At 34.8% G+C, this 18,685-nt stretch overlaps 1 protein-coding gene across 1 annotated transcript; it reads left to right on the forward strand.

Moving 5' to 3' along the window:
* Positions 1 to 3,627: 3,627 nt before the first annotated feature.
* On the forward strand, positions 3,628 to 18,685 carry LOC145611479 (transcriptional repressor ILP1-like). Its single transcript, XM_081666809.1, has 7 exons — positions 3,628 to 3,868; positions 4,294 to 5,467; positions 7,097 to 7,264; positions 13,575 to 14,251; positions 14,423 to 14,705; positions 14,805 to 15,094; positions 18,311 to 18,685. The coding sequence occupies exons 2-7, from the start codon at positions 4,358 to 4,360 to the stop codon at positions 18,501 to 18,503; spliced, it is 2,721 nt and encodes a 906-aa protein (XP_081522935.1). The 5' UTR covers positions 3,628 to 3,868; positions 4,294 to 4,357; the 3' UTR covers positions 18,504 to 18,685.

The raw sequence follows: 18,685 nt of genomic DNA on the forward strand, positions 1-18,685 counted from the left end.
GGTTGAAAATTCCACCCTGAACCTGATATTTTCAGGTTCAGGTCAACCCGAAATTGACCTTATTTGACCTGATTTTTTATTTGGGTTTTGAATCAGGTTGCTATTCGGGTTGACCCGACCCAAACAACCTGATTTGTTTAAACAGTCTAATTTCTTTTAAACCACAATTAAATCCAAACCAAAAGCTGATAAACAACTCTTAATATATTACAAACCCAACTCTATTTAATGTCTGATCTACTTAGCAAATTACATAAAGTTCAAAAAATACAAATGTTTTTACAGGTTTTTAAACAAAAACTTTAATTTCATTGACGGGTTCAATTTCGGGCACGCGATGCAAGTGGTGGCGTACTATCCTTGTTCATGATAATAACAAGCTTTCCAATTGAGGAACGATCTTGGTTGCTACAAAAAGAAAAAAAAATATCCCAAAGGTCCGATTCAACCATACAACCACTAAAAGAAAAACTGAAGTAATAATTTATAAACACAATCGTATTTAAATCAAGTAGGAAATACTAAATAAACATGCAAAAGATACGATAATACGAAGTAATTAATAATTCGAAGTAACAGCGTAATAAAATATAAATTTGATATATAGCAACCTCACACATAGATTATTGTTGTTGAAATTACCTTAGAGATTGATGATTGAAGCCCTTAAAGATGCGTTGAGAGCTTGAGATTTTAGAGGGAGAAAATCATAAAATTAAGAGAGAGAGAGAGAGAGAGAGGGGGGGGGGGGGCGGTGTTGAGCGGCTACAACTGATAAAAGAAGCCCTAGGCTTTTACATTTTATATGGGCATGAATATGGGCTTGGGCTGGTTACTTTAGGGGTTCTTTAAAGTTTTTTTTTTCCTGATTTTTTTCGGGTTATTCAGGTCGGGTTCGGGTTAACCCGACCTGATTTCGACCCAATTATGTTTTCGGGTTAAGTGGGTCGTTTTCGGGTTGAGATTTTCAACCTTAACCTAACCCATTTAATTTCGGGTTCGTGTTGACCCATTTAAGTTTTCGGGTCGAAAAACTCAACCCTAACCCGCTTTTTCGTGTCGGGTTCGGGTCGAGTTTTCGGGTCGGGTTAGTTTTTGCCAGCCCTAAGCTGTTCTAGATAAAAAATTAAATTTCTTCTTCTGAGGCTTCACAATGTTAGCATCCTCTTCATTATCATCTAAACCAAAATAGTCTCTCCATTCCTTGATTATATCCTTATCTGGATTTTCACCTACCTTCTTTTTAGACAACTCAATAACTGTTGTAGCTGTGTGAGGAATGCCAAGAACATTGTGTAAATCAGCACTGTTGAAAGAAATCTTCTGATCACCAACCAACAAAATTTTAGCTGTAGGATTATAATTTAAAACAAGAGGCTGATACAAAGATCTATTTAGATCTCTAGAAAAGTTCATATGTAAAAGTCCACCAAACCCAATGTTTTCACAATGTAATACCTTAATAAAATATGACATTGAATGTGCACTAGATTGACTAGAAATTGTAACATCTCTCATATCATTTTCAGTTATATCACTAGAACAACAAAAAAGAACAAGAAATTGATTAGACAAATAAAAAAAATATAAAAATTACATATAATAATGTTTTCACAATGTAATACCTTAAATCAAAATCTTGTTTTTCAATCTTCGTTCTTTTTTGAGGCTTTGCAACATCAAGTTTAACTTTTTTCTCAGAAGATTGTTTGCTTTGTTTTCTGAAATATAAAATACGATGTAAGAAAAAAATAATACAATGCAATAGAGTTATAGAGGATATCATGATAATAATAAAGGACATAATCAAAAGAATATAGGACATCAGATCAGTAAGTGAACCCAGGACATCAAAGCAGTGTAAAAGACATCATCAATAGAGGAAATCATCTGAGTAATTACAGGATATCATGATACTAATATAGGACATCATTAATAGAACCTTGGACATCATCAACAGTGTAAAAGACATCATCAATAAAGGAAATCATGAAAACCATGTAGGATATCATTAAGACAGTAGAGGAAATGATGTAAACGGTTACAGGACATCAACCAAGTAAAAGAGGACATTTACATAAAAAATAAAACATCATCAATAGAATAAAGGACATCAACAACAGAATAGAGGACATCATCAAAAGGATAGAGGACATAATTAACAGAACCTTGGACTTCATCAACGGTGTAAAAGACATCATCAATAGACGAAATCATAAAAACCATGTAGAATATCATTAACACAATAGAGGTAATGATGTAAACACTTACAAGACATGAACCAGGTAAAAGAGAACATCATCACCAAAAAAATAAAACATCATCAATAAAATAGAGGATATAATCAACAGGATAGAGGACATCATTAATTGCAATATTAGACATCATTAACTAAATCCAGGACATCAAAATAGTGTAAAAGACATCATCAATAGAGGAAATCATCTGAGTAATTACAGGATATCATGATAATAATAAAGGATATAATCAAAAGATAATAGGACATCATTAACAGAACCCAGGACATCAACAAGACAATAGAGGAAATCATCTGATTAAATACAGGATATCATCATAATAACAAAAGAAATAACCAACAGAATATAGGACATCATTAAATTAACAGAATAAATGACATCATTTATTGCAATAAAGCACATCATCATGAGAAAGCAAAACATCAGTTTCATACACATATTATACACATAATACATATAAAACATCATGAACATAATAGAGGATATCACTAAAAAATTACAGGATACAGGTTAAAAACGAAACATATAATACAACAATAACAAAACAAACCTAGTTTCCGCAGTTAACTTTCGCTTCGACGATTTCCTCGGAGATTTTTTGGAAATCAACAATGAAATGTTAAGAAGGAAATTGTAGACGAAAATGTAATTGAACTAAAAACCTAAATAATTTTTTTTTAAAATAAAAGAAAAATCAACAGCAATAAAAAACAATCGAAGAATTAAATTACAGTAAATATCAAAATAAATTCATCAAAATTAACAAAATCATCAATGATAATCAATTATAAGAACATCAACAGTAAAAAAGTAATCCATAGCAGAATTCGACTGAAAAATCTAAATCAACTAAAAAAAACAACTAAAAAAGCGTTCTAATGTATACCTAGAACCAGAATTCAACTTAGAAGAATCATTATCATCGGAAGTTAACGGAGGTTTATTAGTGTTCTTCGACCTCATCGTTGATTTACGACGATAATTAGTAAGAGTGAAGTCTTTCATACAACGAAGAAGGAAAATGCAGAAAAAGAAATCAACAAACGATGAACAAATGAAGAACAACGATGAAAAAATACAGAGAAAAGAAATGAAAAACGAGTGAATGAAGACGAAGAAAATAGAAGAACTTCAAATTAATGGCGGTTTATTTTGAGAAAAGAAAATAAAATAAAAGGAAATATAAACGTTGAGAGAATATTGAACTGGAAAAGAAAAAATTGAAAGAAATTGAGCCGAACATCATTAATACCATAATTGGACTGAATAAAAGAAGACCGGGCCAACAAGGACTGACCCAATAGTTTGTGTAATCCTAAATATGGGAGGAATTTGCCAAAAATACCTGGGAGAAACATTACAAGTTTCTTTCCGATAGAAACTTGTATTTTCCCTTTATTTATTAGACCTTGAATAACTGTGACGGGTCATAGAATTTGTCTCTCTCAGATTAGTGGGATAACCATTGAAGCGCACTCAACGTTCTCCATTGAACCGCAGTTGGCGTTCTCCGTTGAAGCGCAGTTAGTTGGCGTTCTCCGTTGAATTGCAGTTAGTTGGCGTTCTCCGTTGAGTCTAGTTCTTGATTTCCCATTGAAGCAGCTTCTGAGGTAAGTTGTTTGTATTTGTTATCATCATATCAAGTATCCCTAAAATTATGAAATCGATAATTGAATCAAATATCCCTGAATCAAATTTGGTTGCTAATGTATTGCCCAACACTTTAACTATGAAATCAGAGCTCTTTTCCCTGATTGTCACTGCATTAAGTGTAGGGTTCCAAAATCTTAACTATTGCTTCTAAATTCTAAGATTATGAAACCATCATAGCCAAAATAAAACAAGATTATGAGATTATTGAATTAAATATCCCTAAGTTATGTGTTTTTCCGAGAAAATTGAATCAAATTTGGTTGCTAATGTATTGCACAACCCTTTAATGTTAGGTTTCAATTATGAAATTAAACCTTAATTGTATTTATGTGCTTGTTTAGTCTACTTATTGTTGCTGAAAGAATGACTGTAATTGTAACAGGTAAACTTTATTGCACATCTAGATTTGATTGGTGATTATTGAGGGGGCTTTGGCAGTGGTATCAATGAGCTCTAGATCGAAAAATTTTCGTCGTCGAGTAGGTGATGACAATGAAGATAATGAAACTAGCGGTAATGGGGATCCATCTAAAACTCCCACGAAGCCGTCTTTGAACAAAGCTGCAGCTTCTAATAATAAACCAAAGAAAAGCCACCAAAAGCTCCTTAGTTTTGCTGAAGATGAAGAAAATGAGACCCCATTTTCTCGTCCACAAAAATCTTCCTCATCCCGTCTTTCCAAGTCCAGTTCCTCTCATCATATCGCGTCTGTCAAGGATCGTCGTGGGTCTTCCTTGACTTCGCTTCCCTCCAACGTCCAACCTCAAGCTGGCCAATATACAAAAGAAGCCCTCCTTGAGCTTCAAAAGAATACTAAAACCCTTGCTAGCTCTAGGCCGAGACCGGCAGCGTCAGACACGAAACCTAGTTCTTCCTCAGAGCCTGTAATTGTTCTAAAGGGTCTTGTCAAACCAGTTCTAGAAACTGGGAGTGCTGGTGATGAGTTCAATGAAGACAAACCTTCAAGAAAAGGAGAGAATGCTTCTCTGACGAGGGAGAAGGATATGGATCTTCTAGATCAAGCAACAATTAATGCTATACGGGCAAAGAGGGAGAAACTTCGTCAATCACGGGCTGCAGCACCAGATTATATATCATTGGATTCTGGAAGCAATCATGGAGCTGCTGAGGGGTTAAGTGATGAGGAACCAGAATTCCAAACTCGAATTGCAATGTTTGGTGAGAAGATAGATGGTCCCAGAAAGGGTGTATTTGAGGATGTAGATGAAAGACCAGTGCGTGCTGGGCAGAGTAGTCTGGAAGATGATGACGATGATGAGGAAGGGAGAAAATGGGAAGAGGAGCAGTTTAGGAAAGGTCTAGGCAAGAGAATGGAAGAAGGACCTACCGAAGTTAGCAGAAATGCATCATCTATTCAACCTCAAAGTTACATGTACGCATCATCAATTTCTCATTCATCTGTTCCCAGTATTCCTGCTGGGCCACCTAGCATTGGAGGGGCAATTGGTGGTGTACAGGGTGCTGGGACAATGTCCATATCTCAGCAGGCTGAAATTGCCAAACAAGCTTTTCAAGATAACTTGAAGAGACTTAAGGTATGTGTAATTTTTTTCCTATATTATCTTTTTTTTTTTCAAGAAACTTGTTGATGTATTGTGGAAATTCTTGATCGTAGTCAGGGGTGGAGATGTAGAGAGAAAAAATTGGGTGGATAATTGTGTGAGACCCAACTCAAGATAAAAAGTAGAGAACTTTTAATTGCTAAAAAGGAATAGGGCAAGTAAATCAGGATACCCAAAAGAATATTGGAGCAAGTAAATGGAACAAAAGAAGTATTACACGGACAATAAATTTTCTTTCTTTTACTTAGTTGTTATGGATTTGTGCTCATATATACATTTAATAAAATACAACAATTATGACCATAACTCCACCCATTGTCACCTCATCACAAATGAACACTTGCTTGTGTTATTGTTTAACTCCTAAGGAAGTTAGAAAAGTGAGAGTATTCATCTTAGACTCGTTATCGTTTTTATTTTTTTTTTGTATATTGTGATCCTATAGCTAAGAGGCATACCCGTGTTCATAATTTTTCCACCTGATAATGGGTGAATTTTATTTTTAACTTATTTGAAAACCTTGATTGATAATAATATACTTTGGCTCAAGGTGGAGAATGAAATGTCCATTATCCAGTAAAGAATTTCCTCCATCTGCTTAAGAAAAGATAATTGTATTTTAAATTTAGATGTTTTCCTTACATTTTATGTGAAGAAGTAATTGACACGACATATATTTAGATTATTTGTCACTTTTTTTTCATGATGGTTGCATCCGCAGCTTGGGTAGTTTAACAAGCTCCAAATAGGAGTGTAGGATGGAGCCATGGAGGGTTTCGTATGTGCGAACTTTTTCTTCTCCGTATCCCCCCCAAACTTTCTCTTTGTCCTCCCAATCCCTATATGAGTTAAGTGTGAGAGTTTGATGTTAGAGCTCCCTCATACCTTCAAAGTTGGGAAAATTTTCCTCACAATGTCCCTAGAGTCCTATGGGTTTGACTACCCATGTTTTCTCTTTGGATTTGATTTTTCAATATTTAGTCTTTGGTTTCTCAAAGGACTGCTTCTCATCATATCTTAAAAAAAGAAAGAAAGAAAAGGAACTAGAGATGCTTATACTTTGGGGTCTTCTACATATATATGTTAATCTGGATTACAGTTTTTGTGGTCTAGTCTTATTTTTAACTTGATGATATTCTATTTTGTAATAAACTGTAAATACTGGTTATTTTATGCCAACTATCAGTAATGTGCATCAAGCTGTAAAAGAACTTTTTTTTGTTAAAAAGCAAGCGTGTGGTTTAAGCTGCTGTGGACACATGATTATTATCAATCTTTTCTGTAATTCCAGCTTTGAGTGAAATTTACTTCAAAAGTAGAATTTTTCTCTTTCTTGAATGAATAGTAGTTGGAGTTTTAATGATATTTAAAAAATGGGTGGTATTTTTGCTGAATCATGAAACATGAAACATGAAGTCATGATGGCCATTTGTAAGGACTGTAACCCTGGTGTAATTTTGTTCTGCAATACGTAGATGTTAGGCATCTGTTTCCACACACCTTTTATGCTTGTGGACATAATAACGCTGCAAGTTTTCATTCTTTGCCTTGTTGTGTTCTCATGTGTTATTCCTGATTTCTGCTCCCTTTCTTTGTTTTTAGGAAACACATGCAAAAACCATGACTTCACTGGCTCGTGTTGATGAAAGTTTATCTGCATCACTGACGAATATCACTGTGCTTGAGAAGTCTTCATCTGATGCTGGAGAGAAATATATATTTGTGCAAAGACTTCGTGACTTTGTTTCTGTCACATGTGACTTCTTGCAGGTAGGATAATATATTATAGTATCTGATTCACTGCATTAATATCTCAAAGAGTTACTGGTCATTAAATGAATTTTGAAGTAATAATTCTTGTAAGATTATAAATGCGTACCTTTTCACACAGAAAGAAAAGTTTTTATTTTTATAATTAACTACTGGAATGACTTCACTGCATCTTAAGTGCTGTATAAATCTTAGATTTACCAAAGATGAGTATCTTAATCTCGATATTCATATAGAAATTGTGGCTTCATTTGACAAAGAAGACTTTTAGGAGGGTATTGCTTGGCCTTTTGTTTGCTGAAGATAGTCATTAATATAAATGCAGCTTTTACAGAGGTACATGATAAAGGAAAGGGTAGTATATGTATCTCTTCATCATATTTTAGGTGTCTGGTGTTGTCTAGGTTTGGGCAAAGACTATTGCATCAATGATTTGCAATGTCAATAGTTAGTAGCGTTGGCAAAAGTTGATCCTCTTGGATTCTAACCCATCTAATTAATTGAGCTAACCTGAATTGCCCCATCATGTATTAATTATTTACTTGTTTAGCCCTTTTGCTTATATTCCCAAAATATTATATTAATAAATGTTAACCTGGAAAATATATATAATGGCACCATTTAGTATGGGCACAATATTTAATAAAAAGAGTCAAAGATGGGGAATGTCAAATATGCTCATGTGATGCAAACAAATGAGAGAGAAAAGGTGGACTAATAATGGTTGTGATCACATGCGAACACGGGTAGGGTATTTTGTGCGTGAACACAAGCAAAAAGTAAGTAAAACATACCAAATAAGGAAATGGTGCAATAATATGTAATTTTCCAAAAAGGAATTTAGTGCAATTAAAAAAAATGGAGGAAGTAATATTTATGGAGACTTGTGCATCTGATTTGTTTATATATAATGATTTGAATAAAAAGATAATCATAAGTACATGGGTTAAACTAGGGGTGCTAATCGAGCAAGTCGATCGCGAGCTACAGGGTGCTCGACTCGTGATCGAAAACCATGACTCACGCTCGAACTCGACTCGTTACTCGCTAAGCTCGTTAAGGTTTTGCTCGACTCGTGATCGTTTATTTTTAGCATAGCTCGACTGGACTCGTAACTCGTGTAGCTTAGTTTTGCCAACTTGATTGCTCGGCTCGTAACTCGAAAAACTCAATTGCTCGAATAACTCGATTGTTTAGCTTGTGATTAACTTGTATAAAATTGTTTTTCTTTTCCTTTATTTAATTTAATTAAGTTTATCAACAATAAATCGAATGAACATAACAAAATAATTAGAATATAAATTCAAATTCTTACACAAAATACAATAGAACAAAATTAATAGAACTGTACACGATTATTATAAAACCTAATACTACATGAAATAATTCTTGTCTTTGATGCGTCTTAGCTTGCAAGTCAATCTGTATATTGGAAATTGAAAAAATGTATTCTTTTGGCTCATCTTCTCCAATGTTATTCTGCAATGAAACAACATAGTATGAAGTTAAAATAGTACTTTAAATAAATTATAAGAAGATAAAAAGTTGATTATACAATTAAAGCAAGTAGCAGCCAAACAAAAAAATTGCAGCAAGACAGCAACCTTCAACTAAACAATACTACTTCGTATTTACAAAAAAAATTAAAAAAAAAAAGGATGAATAACTTTAGATTTACAAGGAATCAGAGTTAATTAAACCAAAAACGCCTACATTATTCCTCTAGTTGTTCAAGTAGATAAAAAAAGTAACCAACTTTTTGAATGAATATACTAGAACAACCACAGATCTACAACAAAAGAGAGTAAAAACTTAAATCGCACCTGTTATATTAAGATTGAAGCTTTTTCCTTGTTAAAATTGGCTTTAAGTTTAGCTTGATCTCGGTTCCTCTTTCAATTTATATTCCCTATGAGGTATGAGCTTCTTACTTGAGATTTGAGAAATAAAGAGAGAAAAGAACAAAGAGGCGCCTGCGAGTTTGAGAGCTAGGGTTTTTGGTTTCGTGATTAGTAGGAAGCTGAGTGAGTAGTTTGTAAAATTGTCATGGGCTAAGTGATGGTTTGGGTCTTCTAGAATGTAGGATTACTGGGTGTGGGTGGATTTAGTGAATTTTTCGAAACTTGATTTTTCTTTTTTTATTAATATGCAACATCTTTTTTTTTTTTTTTGTAATTTCCTATTTATTAAAATTTTTTATATTTTAATAAAAAATATTAACGAGATGCTCGTGAGCTTATCGAGTCGAGTTACCGCTTGCTCGACTCGTGCTCGTTAAGGTTTCAAGTCGAGTCGAGCCAACTCGAGTCGAGTTTTGACCGAGCGTTGAACGAGTTGATCTTGAGCTCGCAAGGTGCTCAACTCGATTAGCACCCCTAGGTTAAACTATGTAATCCCCCAAACAAAGAGGTTTATTTAGGGTAGAGACATAGAGTTTTCCAGCCCATTTAACAAAACGAATTAAGTTTGCGTCAGGATTTTCAGCTCGTATACTATCAATTTAAACAGAGATGTCTGCAGAAATTGACATAAACCCATCTTGGTTTGTCAGGCCTAGTTATAGGGCTTATCTGGTTATTTTACTTTCAAATCTTGTGTTTTTTTTATTATGGGTAATAAATGGTTGCTCTCTGCGATTGGGGTTAGTTTTTGATGAGGGCATTATTTGCTTAGCATTTGCAGCTTGCTCCATCATGCTACAATAGGTTTGTCAGAAGAAAGGTTATTAGGCTATGGAAAGGGGTTCCATTAGTAAAGATGAAAGAGAAATAAAGTGGATATAGAGAATTGAGGGATGAATTTGGATTAAGATCACATTTCTGAGGCTGGGCGTTGCATTAAGGTTTTTATTTTATTCATGAAGTATTAAATTATATTTTAAATAAATTTCATGTAGGTCACTACTAAGTCAGGATGTTTTGTAGCACTAAATTGACCAGAAATGTAATGGGGGACCAGACAAACACCTCATTAAAGTTACTTTAATAATTGACTTGTTCTACTATGGTTTTCTAAGCAATTATTCATGCTGTTTTTTTTTTTTTTTTTTTTTTTTTTTTTTTTTTTTTTTTTTTTTTTGGGAATAAATCACAACTGAAAGAATCAATGTTTTTGGCTTGTTTAATAAGCAAATGAAAAAGAGAATACTTGGACCCTTTTTTAGCTGTAGTACTCCCTCAGTCCCATTTCTAAGTACATCCTTCTCGTATTTCATGGGTTTTTAATGCGAATGAAGTATAAAAAGCATGTGAGAAGTACATGGGCTTTTCCCTCAAAAAAAAAAAAAAAAAAAGCACATTGGGCATAATTATACAAAATAAAATATTTTGTTTTCTAGTGGAGACAATAATGAAAAAACATGTGGGCACCAATTTTTTACTGGGAATTTTGGTAAGTTTAGTATGTTAAAAGGTATAAAGTGGGGGTATGTAGGTAATTATACATGAAACAAAAATAGAAATAGGCACTTAATTTTAGGACACCCAATTAGTAAACACACTTTATAATGAGGCGGGGCGAGTAATATTTTAGATCTGTAAATTCGATGAACAATCCTAACTGTTGCAAATCTAAGCTATGTTACTCAGACTCTAAATTTCACCTCACGTACCCTTGTCGGACCCCGCGACACTTGGACATGGGTATGACACCCTGTCACTTCACTTTTAGCTTAAAATCATTGAAACTTTCACAAAATAGCTGAGTCGAACGCTTGGATATGTACCCCTGTCGAACATGTCGAACATGGGTACCTGAGTCCAAGAAACATCGAATCTAAGTACCTATTTCTTGTATTTCATGGTTTTTCATGCGAATGAAGTATAAAAAGCAAGTGAGAAATACATTGGGGATAATTGTACGAAATAAAATATTTTGTTTTCTAGTGGAGAGAATTATGAAAAAACATGTGGGCACCAATTTTTTTACAGGGAATTTAGGGAAGTTTAGTATGTTAAAAGGTATAAAGTGGGGGGTATCTAGGTAATTATACATGAAAAAAATAGAAATAGGCACTTAATTTTAGGACACCCAATTAGTAAAGCAAACACTTTTTAATGAGACGGAGCAAGTAATAGTTTAGATCTGTAAATTCGATGAACAATCCTAATTGTTGCAAATTTGGGATTACAAAAGGAAAACCAAAAGCACATCTCATTATTTAACAATGAGTTGTAGTTACAAGGCCTATCCTTAAACCTAACAATCAAATAGAATTGAAATTGTGGCTAGGATTATGTCATCTACATATGAATATATGATTGTGAGCCATAGACTCTTGGCAACAACACCAAATGTGGTGTCACCCATATCATTGAGTAATTTTTTAAAATATGAAGAAAATTTTAGTGACTCTTGAGAGATTAATTCTAGATTTCAGCTACACCAAAATGTCATAAGTTAGAACCTGAGACCTTGACGAGTGTATCCGGTTTAAGATAACCAAGTCTTTATATGAGTGCTGAAGAGGAGGTGGCTTACAATTTATTTCTCCTTATGGAAGAAATTGCAATTACTATTAATGAAAAAGTACATTCTCTTTGGAACACTAGCTGCTGCGTGTGTCTGTCTAATTTGGTAACCTGGTCTATCTTTCTCTACAACGTTTTACCACTGAATATATCTGTCGTGACTTATTATGTATTTACATGGAATAAAAATAAGTTGGTTGTTTAATTGGAGAGAGTTTGTGTAGTTGGTCATACTTTTTTGTTGTTAAGAGTTAATTTATGATAGTTCCCCATCCTGTCAAAACGTTAAAAAGGAAGAAATATAAATAGTGAGTTTGTTTGCTTGTTGTATGGGCAGGGGGAAGGGGGGAAGGGGGGGGGGGGTGAGGAGTGGTGCTATATTTACTGTTGTGGAAATGAAGAGGAGTTGCTTGGTAGGGAAGAGATTATGATAGTTGATTGTTTTGGAAGAGTCCAAATGTCCACGTCGATTCCCCTTGGTACTATGCAACATCCATTGCAAGTTTGAGTAAGGCTAACCATTGTTGGGACCAAGATTATGTGCCTAGTAGCACCTGACAGTTGCCCACGGTTGGCTATATTTAATTCGTCCCTGAAACTGATGTGATGCTGAGCCATAAAGTGGAGCAAAGGAGAGGTGGAGGAGGAAATATTATTACTTTTTTATTTTTAAAATTTGATATCTATACAAAAATTTTACAATCTGGTGTAATTTGCACTCTAGAATAATTCAAAGCAATCCAAGGAAATCCTCTAAACCTTGATGTATTGCCCTAAAGTCGAATTTGATGTTTATGGAAAAAAAATCTTATTTTGATTTGCTTTAGGAATTCTGAAACAATTTTATTAGAGCCTGAGTACAAATAAGAATACCTTGGATTTGCCGAAGTGAAACCTTGCATTTGTTGGAAAGGTTCATTTGTGAGTTTTGGTTTATCTTTCTCTAGAACGTTTTACCACTAAATATATCTGTCATGACTTATTATGTATTTACATGTTGGTTGTTTTATTGGAGAGAGTTTGTGTAGTTGGTCATACTTTTTTGTTGTTAAGAGTTAATTTATGATAGGTCCATCCTGTAAAAACACTATTAAGGAAGAAATATAAATAGTGAGTTTGTTTGCTTGTTATATGGGGAGGGGGGAAGGTGGAAATGGGGGAGTGTTGCTATACTGATTGAATTCAGGATTATTTTTACCTGTCATGCTCAAGTTAAGGGTTGGGGGAATCTTTTGTTAAGGATGAGGCAACCTCCCCTTGGGGCACCTTGTTGAAATTTTCCCTTGATATGGTGATCTAAATCTTTTGGAGGATCTTCTCGGCTTTAGGAATTAATATTCACACTCTTACGCCTTCTGTATCAATTTTGCTGTCTTAACTACTTGGGATAAAAATAATAAACCTGTATTCAAGAACTAAATTTACAACCACCTCAGTCATGAACACCATTCCCTCTATTTTCTAGTCAAAGTAACTAAGCCACAAAATTTTCGGGTCAAAGCAAAATAAATAATGCCATAATTTGATTTAGGATTGTACCAAAAAAAATAATTTGATGTTAGGATGATTTTTTTATTTCTCCTTTGGGGGGTATTGCTAATTGCAATTCCAGTTGAGTGACAACTGTAAATTTGGGACCTGAAGACAATTTAAATAAACATTGCTTATTTTTGTTACTTCTGAAGTTTGTTTTTAAGATTCTTTTTTTTATTTAACAAATGATTGCCTGCTTCTGCTTCTCAGTTACCTTTTCCTGCTTCTCTGGCATTAAATCTGTCCGTTTTTACTTATGTGATCCTCCATTTTGATGTATTCTAGCTAAATTTGTTGCAACTTTTCAGCATAAAGCTCCTTACATAGAGGAACTTGAAGAACATATGCAGCAACTCCACAAGAAACGTGCTTTGACTATTTTTGAAAGACGAGCTGCTGATAATGATGAGGAAATGGCAGAAGTGCAAGCAGCTGTAGATGCAGCTATGTTAGTTTTAGGAAAGGGTGGTGGCAATGCTGCTACAGTTGCTGCCGCCACTAATGCAGCTCAGGCTGCAGCTGCTACTATCAAGCAACAAAAAACCTTTCCGGTGAAGTACGATGAATATGGTAGAGATGAAAATTTGCAAAAGCGTTTGGATATGGCTCGGAGGGCTGATGCTCGACAGCGTAGGAGATCTCGGTTAGATATTAAGAGAATGTCATATGTTGGAAATGACAACTCCTATCCAATGGAGGGTGAATCTAGCACTGATGAGAGTGACAATGAGAGTGAAGCTTATAAGTCAAATCGTGATTTGCTGCTTCAGACAGCTTCAGAAGTGTTCAGTGACGCAGCTGAAGAATATTCCCAACTTTCTTCAGTTAAAGAAAGATTTGAAAAGTGTAAGAGATTGTACTTGGATAGTTATCGTGATGCTTATATATCATTGAGCATTCCATCTATCTTCTCTCCATATGTGAGATTAGAGCTGTTAAAGTGGAACCCTCTACATGAAGAGGTTGACTTTTTTGACATGAGATGGTATGTAAGTACCCACTTTTCTCTGGCTGATTGGTGGGTTAAATATAATGTTATTTACTTTCATGCTGGGCCATATGCCCCATATCTCACTTGATAAAGCTTATAATTTTCTCCAGCTGTTTTGTCTCGTAGTTTTGTGCGTCTCTCATAGGTGTTATATTATTTTTGCAGGCATTCTCTACTCTTTGATTATGGTGTTCCAGAAGATGGAAGTGACTTTAGTCCTGATGATGCAGATGCTGATCTAGTCCCTGGATTAGTGAAGAAGGTGGCACTTCCCATTTTGCATCATGACATAGCTCACTGCTGGGATTTGCTTAGTAGTAGAGAGTCAAAGAATGCTGTTTCAGCAACGACCTTAATCATCAACTACATTCCTGCCTCAAGTGAGGCCCTCAAGGAACTTATAGCTGCCATTCGTACTCGGCTAACTGAAGCAGTTGCGAATCTTGTGGTACTTTGGAAACCTGCACAGAACCCTTAGCATTAATAAATGCGCGATGTGAATGTTACTGTAGAATGAGATAGTTACTTTTTTTCTGATGTTTTACAGGTTCCTACGTGGAGTACAGTTGCTATGAAAGCTGTGCCAAATGCTGCAAGAGTTGCAGCATATCGATTTGGTGTGGCAATTCGATTGGTGAGGAACATCTGCATGTGGAAAGATATACTTGCTTTGCCAGTTTTGGAGAAGCTTGTTCTTGATGAACTTTTGGGTGAAAAAATACTTCCGCATGTTCAAAGCCTAATTCCTGATATTCATGATGCAATTACTAGAACCGAGAGAATAATTGCTTCACTAAATGGGGTGTGGTCCGGTGCAAGTGTTACAGCTGCACGCAGGTAATCTTCTGATGCCATAGGCTTGTGTAATATCTGGAAAATTGTTTGCTTGGTTGTAGTGTCTGATCTACTCTATCCTAGTTTCTATCTATTGAAGGTGGAAATGTAGGCTTTTATTTTATGTGTTCCTTTTTGGAATTTTGATATTAGTTATCCCAAGCTTCACTCTTCTTCATACACTTATCCCAAGTTTTGGTGGGTCCTTTTCATAAAAGTCTTAGGTATTACCTCTATGGTTTTGGTAGGTCTTTATAGGTGTGTAGTGTATTCCCTTTGTTTCGTAATAATTACAACACTATCCTTTTATATTCGTTTCATATAATTGTAATACTTCCTTATTTTGTGTCGACCCATTACTATTTTATTATCTCTCTCCCACAAACCCCACTTGCACAAACCCCACTTGCACATATTTGTCTTTGTACTGTTATTATTTTTCTTTCCTAACAACCTTACTTACACTCTTTTATTAGAATTATCTCTCCTAACAATTAAATATATCCCACTAACTTTACTTTATATTATAAAATTCCTCCTTTGGTCCTCACCTATATTTTTCCTAAAATTTATTGCAATGACTAGTGTTGTGATTATTGTATAATGGAGGGAGTGTTGGATGATAGCATTTGTTTTTATTTTAAGAGGTTCCTCCTTAAGCTTGGGAATTTTCTTGAATAATCATAAGCTAGGATTATTTAATAGTAAAAATTTATATCCAACCTTTTGTTGGTTTGCTGATAATTTTTCAATTTTTTTAATTTTTCATTTTAATTATTTATTTATTTTTTTTATTTGCTAATAATCCAACCTTTTATACCCATTTTCTAATGAAAATGACCATAAGTAAAGGGGTCATGTTTGCTTAATAAGGCTTCACTCACCTAGTAAAATGAATCTATTGATAATTAAGGCTAGGCTTCATTTGCCTGGCACAACAAAGTGTCTTTGTAGTGTTTCATGTGTAAAAAAACATAGAATACCTGGCAAAATTCTAATTTTTATTTATTTGTTTCCTCTGTTTTTTTAATTGACACGTATTCCTTTATGGGATATATCTTTTTAGTTGACACGTTTCTCTTTTTGGTAAGTTTTGTGATGTTAAATTCCTATATTACCCTTACTTAAACAACTCCACCCCTCCCCTCCCACATCAAATTCATTTTCTTACCTTTGTACTCCCCACTCTCTTCAACTAAAACATTTTCATCGTCATTTTCGATCAGGCATCACTACCTCCTCAACTCCCTCACTCCTTATCATCGGCATCTCCACCATCCCCACCTTCACATGGTTCCCCTATCCCCCTCTTTTCTTAATACTCAACGCAGCCCTACCCAACGACATTTATCACAGTCGAACCATGGTGGCTGGAGGTTTTAGATCTAAAATCATATAGCCAAATTCGACTTCCATGCCATCGATTTTCTGAAAAAATACTCATGATGGTGGTCGGTGGAGGTTGTAATTTTTCTATCTCCTTTTCTTTGTTACAATTCTTGGGGATGATGGTATGGGGCACTTGCAGATATGGCGTAATATACTGGAATTTTTCATTAATTTTTTTGAACTAGTAATTTTAGATTTCTTTTTTAAATACTAGGTCCTAGTAGTTTATGGAATTGATTTTTTTGCCCCACCAAATTTATGGTGTATATGAATCGGTGATAGTTTTATGGTGGTGGTGTAAGTGACGTTGGTGTTTAAACGGTGTTGTTGTAAGTGAAGGTGGTGGTTTCAACGGGGGTGGTGAGGTGTAAACAGCAAGGGTGGTGTGGTCTCAGACAGTTGGCAAAGGGGATTGATATGCAGTTTGGTGACTAGAGGTTTTATTGTCTTTTACCATCCTTTGACACACTTAATTAATATGGAGTCAAAATGAAATGTTGTCAACTAAAACCAAACAAAGGAAGTACTATTCTTTTCCGAATGCGGCCTTTTTTCAAGCTCATATTCTCTCCTATTATGCTTCATCCGTTTCAAAATAATTAATCTATAGCATGTTGGACTCATTGTTTGAGGAAGCAATTAGAGAAGATTAGCATACCATTTTATACAAATTACTGAAAAGTTAGAACCATATCATCTCAATCCACTTTCTTATTGGTTCCCCTCAACACAAAAAAAAAAATAAATAAAAATAATGTATTAATTACTCTTCTTACCCAATCTTGTCTCTTCCTAAACTTGTGTGCCAAGGCCCAAGGGGCTAAGGAAGTATGTCTGTGATAATGAATCATACATGGATTCCTAAGTTGCTTGGAATTATTGCCCACATTGAAACTGCGAAACCTAGCCATATTGAATATAAATTAGGCATATTGAATATATATTTTTATTCCTAAAATAACTTTTAAGCTAGGGCATTCCCTTGTCAACCATTTGTGAGATTAATTTTGAAAGCAATGCTGCGGCTTGTTTGACATTTAAATGATCCATGCAGATGATGCATTAGACAGTTGTGACGTAGAACTTGATACCCCTGTTATATTTAGATGGCACCTAACACATTAAAACCGCTTTCAACCTTAGTTGTCTTCATCAATTGCGTGAAACATTGGATCTGGAAAATTTATTTTCTCCAACGCTCTGCAGTCCTCCAATCTATGCTATTTGCTTTTCTTTCTCTATTCGTTTCTGGGTGCTTTGCAATTCTATGATTCATGAATCTGTTCAGGCTTTGATTACCTATCCTCATTAGGTTTTTCTTATGTAGGTTCATTGGTATAATAGATAATTCTCTAGTTGGGGCTTGAGGGGATGAGAAAGGATGTGATAAGGGTGGAAGTGACAGTCAGGACATAAGGAGCTGTTTGAGTGGGGCAGGGTCTGTTGGATGGAATTCTGTTGGGGTGATTAGTCGTTTAGACCCATTTCTTAAGTGTAATTATTTACCGCACTTTCCCAAAGGTAACCAATCCCTAAGCATATAGTATAAAGTGTTGGAAATATAGATTTGACGACCATTTTCCATTACTTGTGTGGTTTGCGGGGTTCAATTTATTTGTATTATTACCCTTCCCTGCCCCTGCTCTCCTTAAGCCATTATTTGTTTCCATTTCCTTACCTCTTAAACTAATACTCAACATGCTTTTATGTTGTTTTGGTTCTATGCAATCAATGCTTTGATACTCCTTGTGCATTAAAGAACTTTGTACAGTCATCTTTTTGTTTGGTTTCAGAAAACTTATATTTTCATATATTATAATTGGCATGCAGTCACAAGTTGCTGCCGCTGGTTGATTATGTACTGAAGCTTGGGAAGACTTTGGAGAAGAAGCACGCATCAGGACTACCGGAGAGTGAAATTGGTGTCCTTGCCCGGCGTCTGAAGAAGATGCTTGTTGACCTGAATGAGTATGACAAGGCCAGAGCAATTTTAAGAACTTTTCATCTCAAAGAAGCTCTATAATCTTGTCTTTTGTTATCTAGGGTTTTTTATATTTGTTTATTTTTTTAATTTTTTTATTTAAATGCAATACATACATATATACTAATAGAGTATTTTCCTCTAAGTTTTCCATTGGAACTGTGAAATATACAGAGTACAACAGGGAGTGATATTATAGGTAAGACATCAAACACATAGGCCAT

The sequence above is a fragment of the Chenopodium album genome, chromosome 24, assembly GCF_948465745.1.
Source record: "Chenopodium album chromosome 24, dcCheAlbu1.1, whole genome shotgun sequence".
Taxonomy (NCBI): domain Eukaryota; kingdom Viridiplantae; phylum Streptophyta; class Magnoliopsida; order Caryophyllales; family Amaranthaceae; genus Chenopodium; species Chenopodium album.

What these genes read in the sequence shown, in the direction of transcription:
- LOC145611479 (XM_081666809.1), top strand. Translation starts at nt 4,358, where the DNA reads ATGAGCTCTAGATCGAAAAATTTTCGTCGTCGAGTAGGTGATGACAAT. An exon ending in TCACATGTGACTTCTTGCAG is followed by an intron (nt 7,265 to 13,574) that starts GTAGGATAATAT and finishes GCAACTTTTCAG; the next exon opens with CATAAAGCTCCTTACATAGA. An exon ending in GACTTTTTTGACATGAGATG is followed by an intron (nt 14,252 to 14,422) that starts GTATGTAAGTAC and finishes TTATTTTTGCAG; the next exon opens with GCATTCTCTACTCTTTGATT.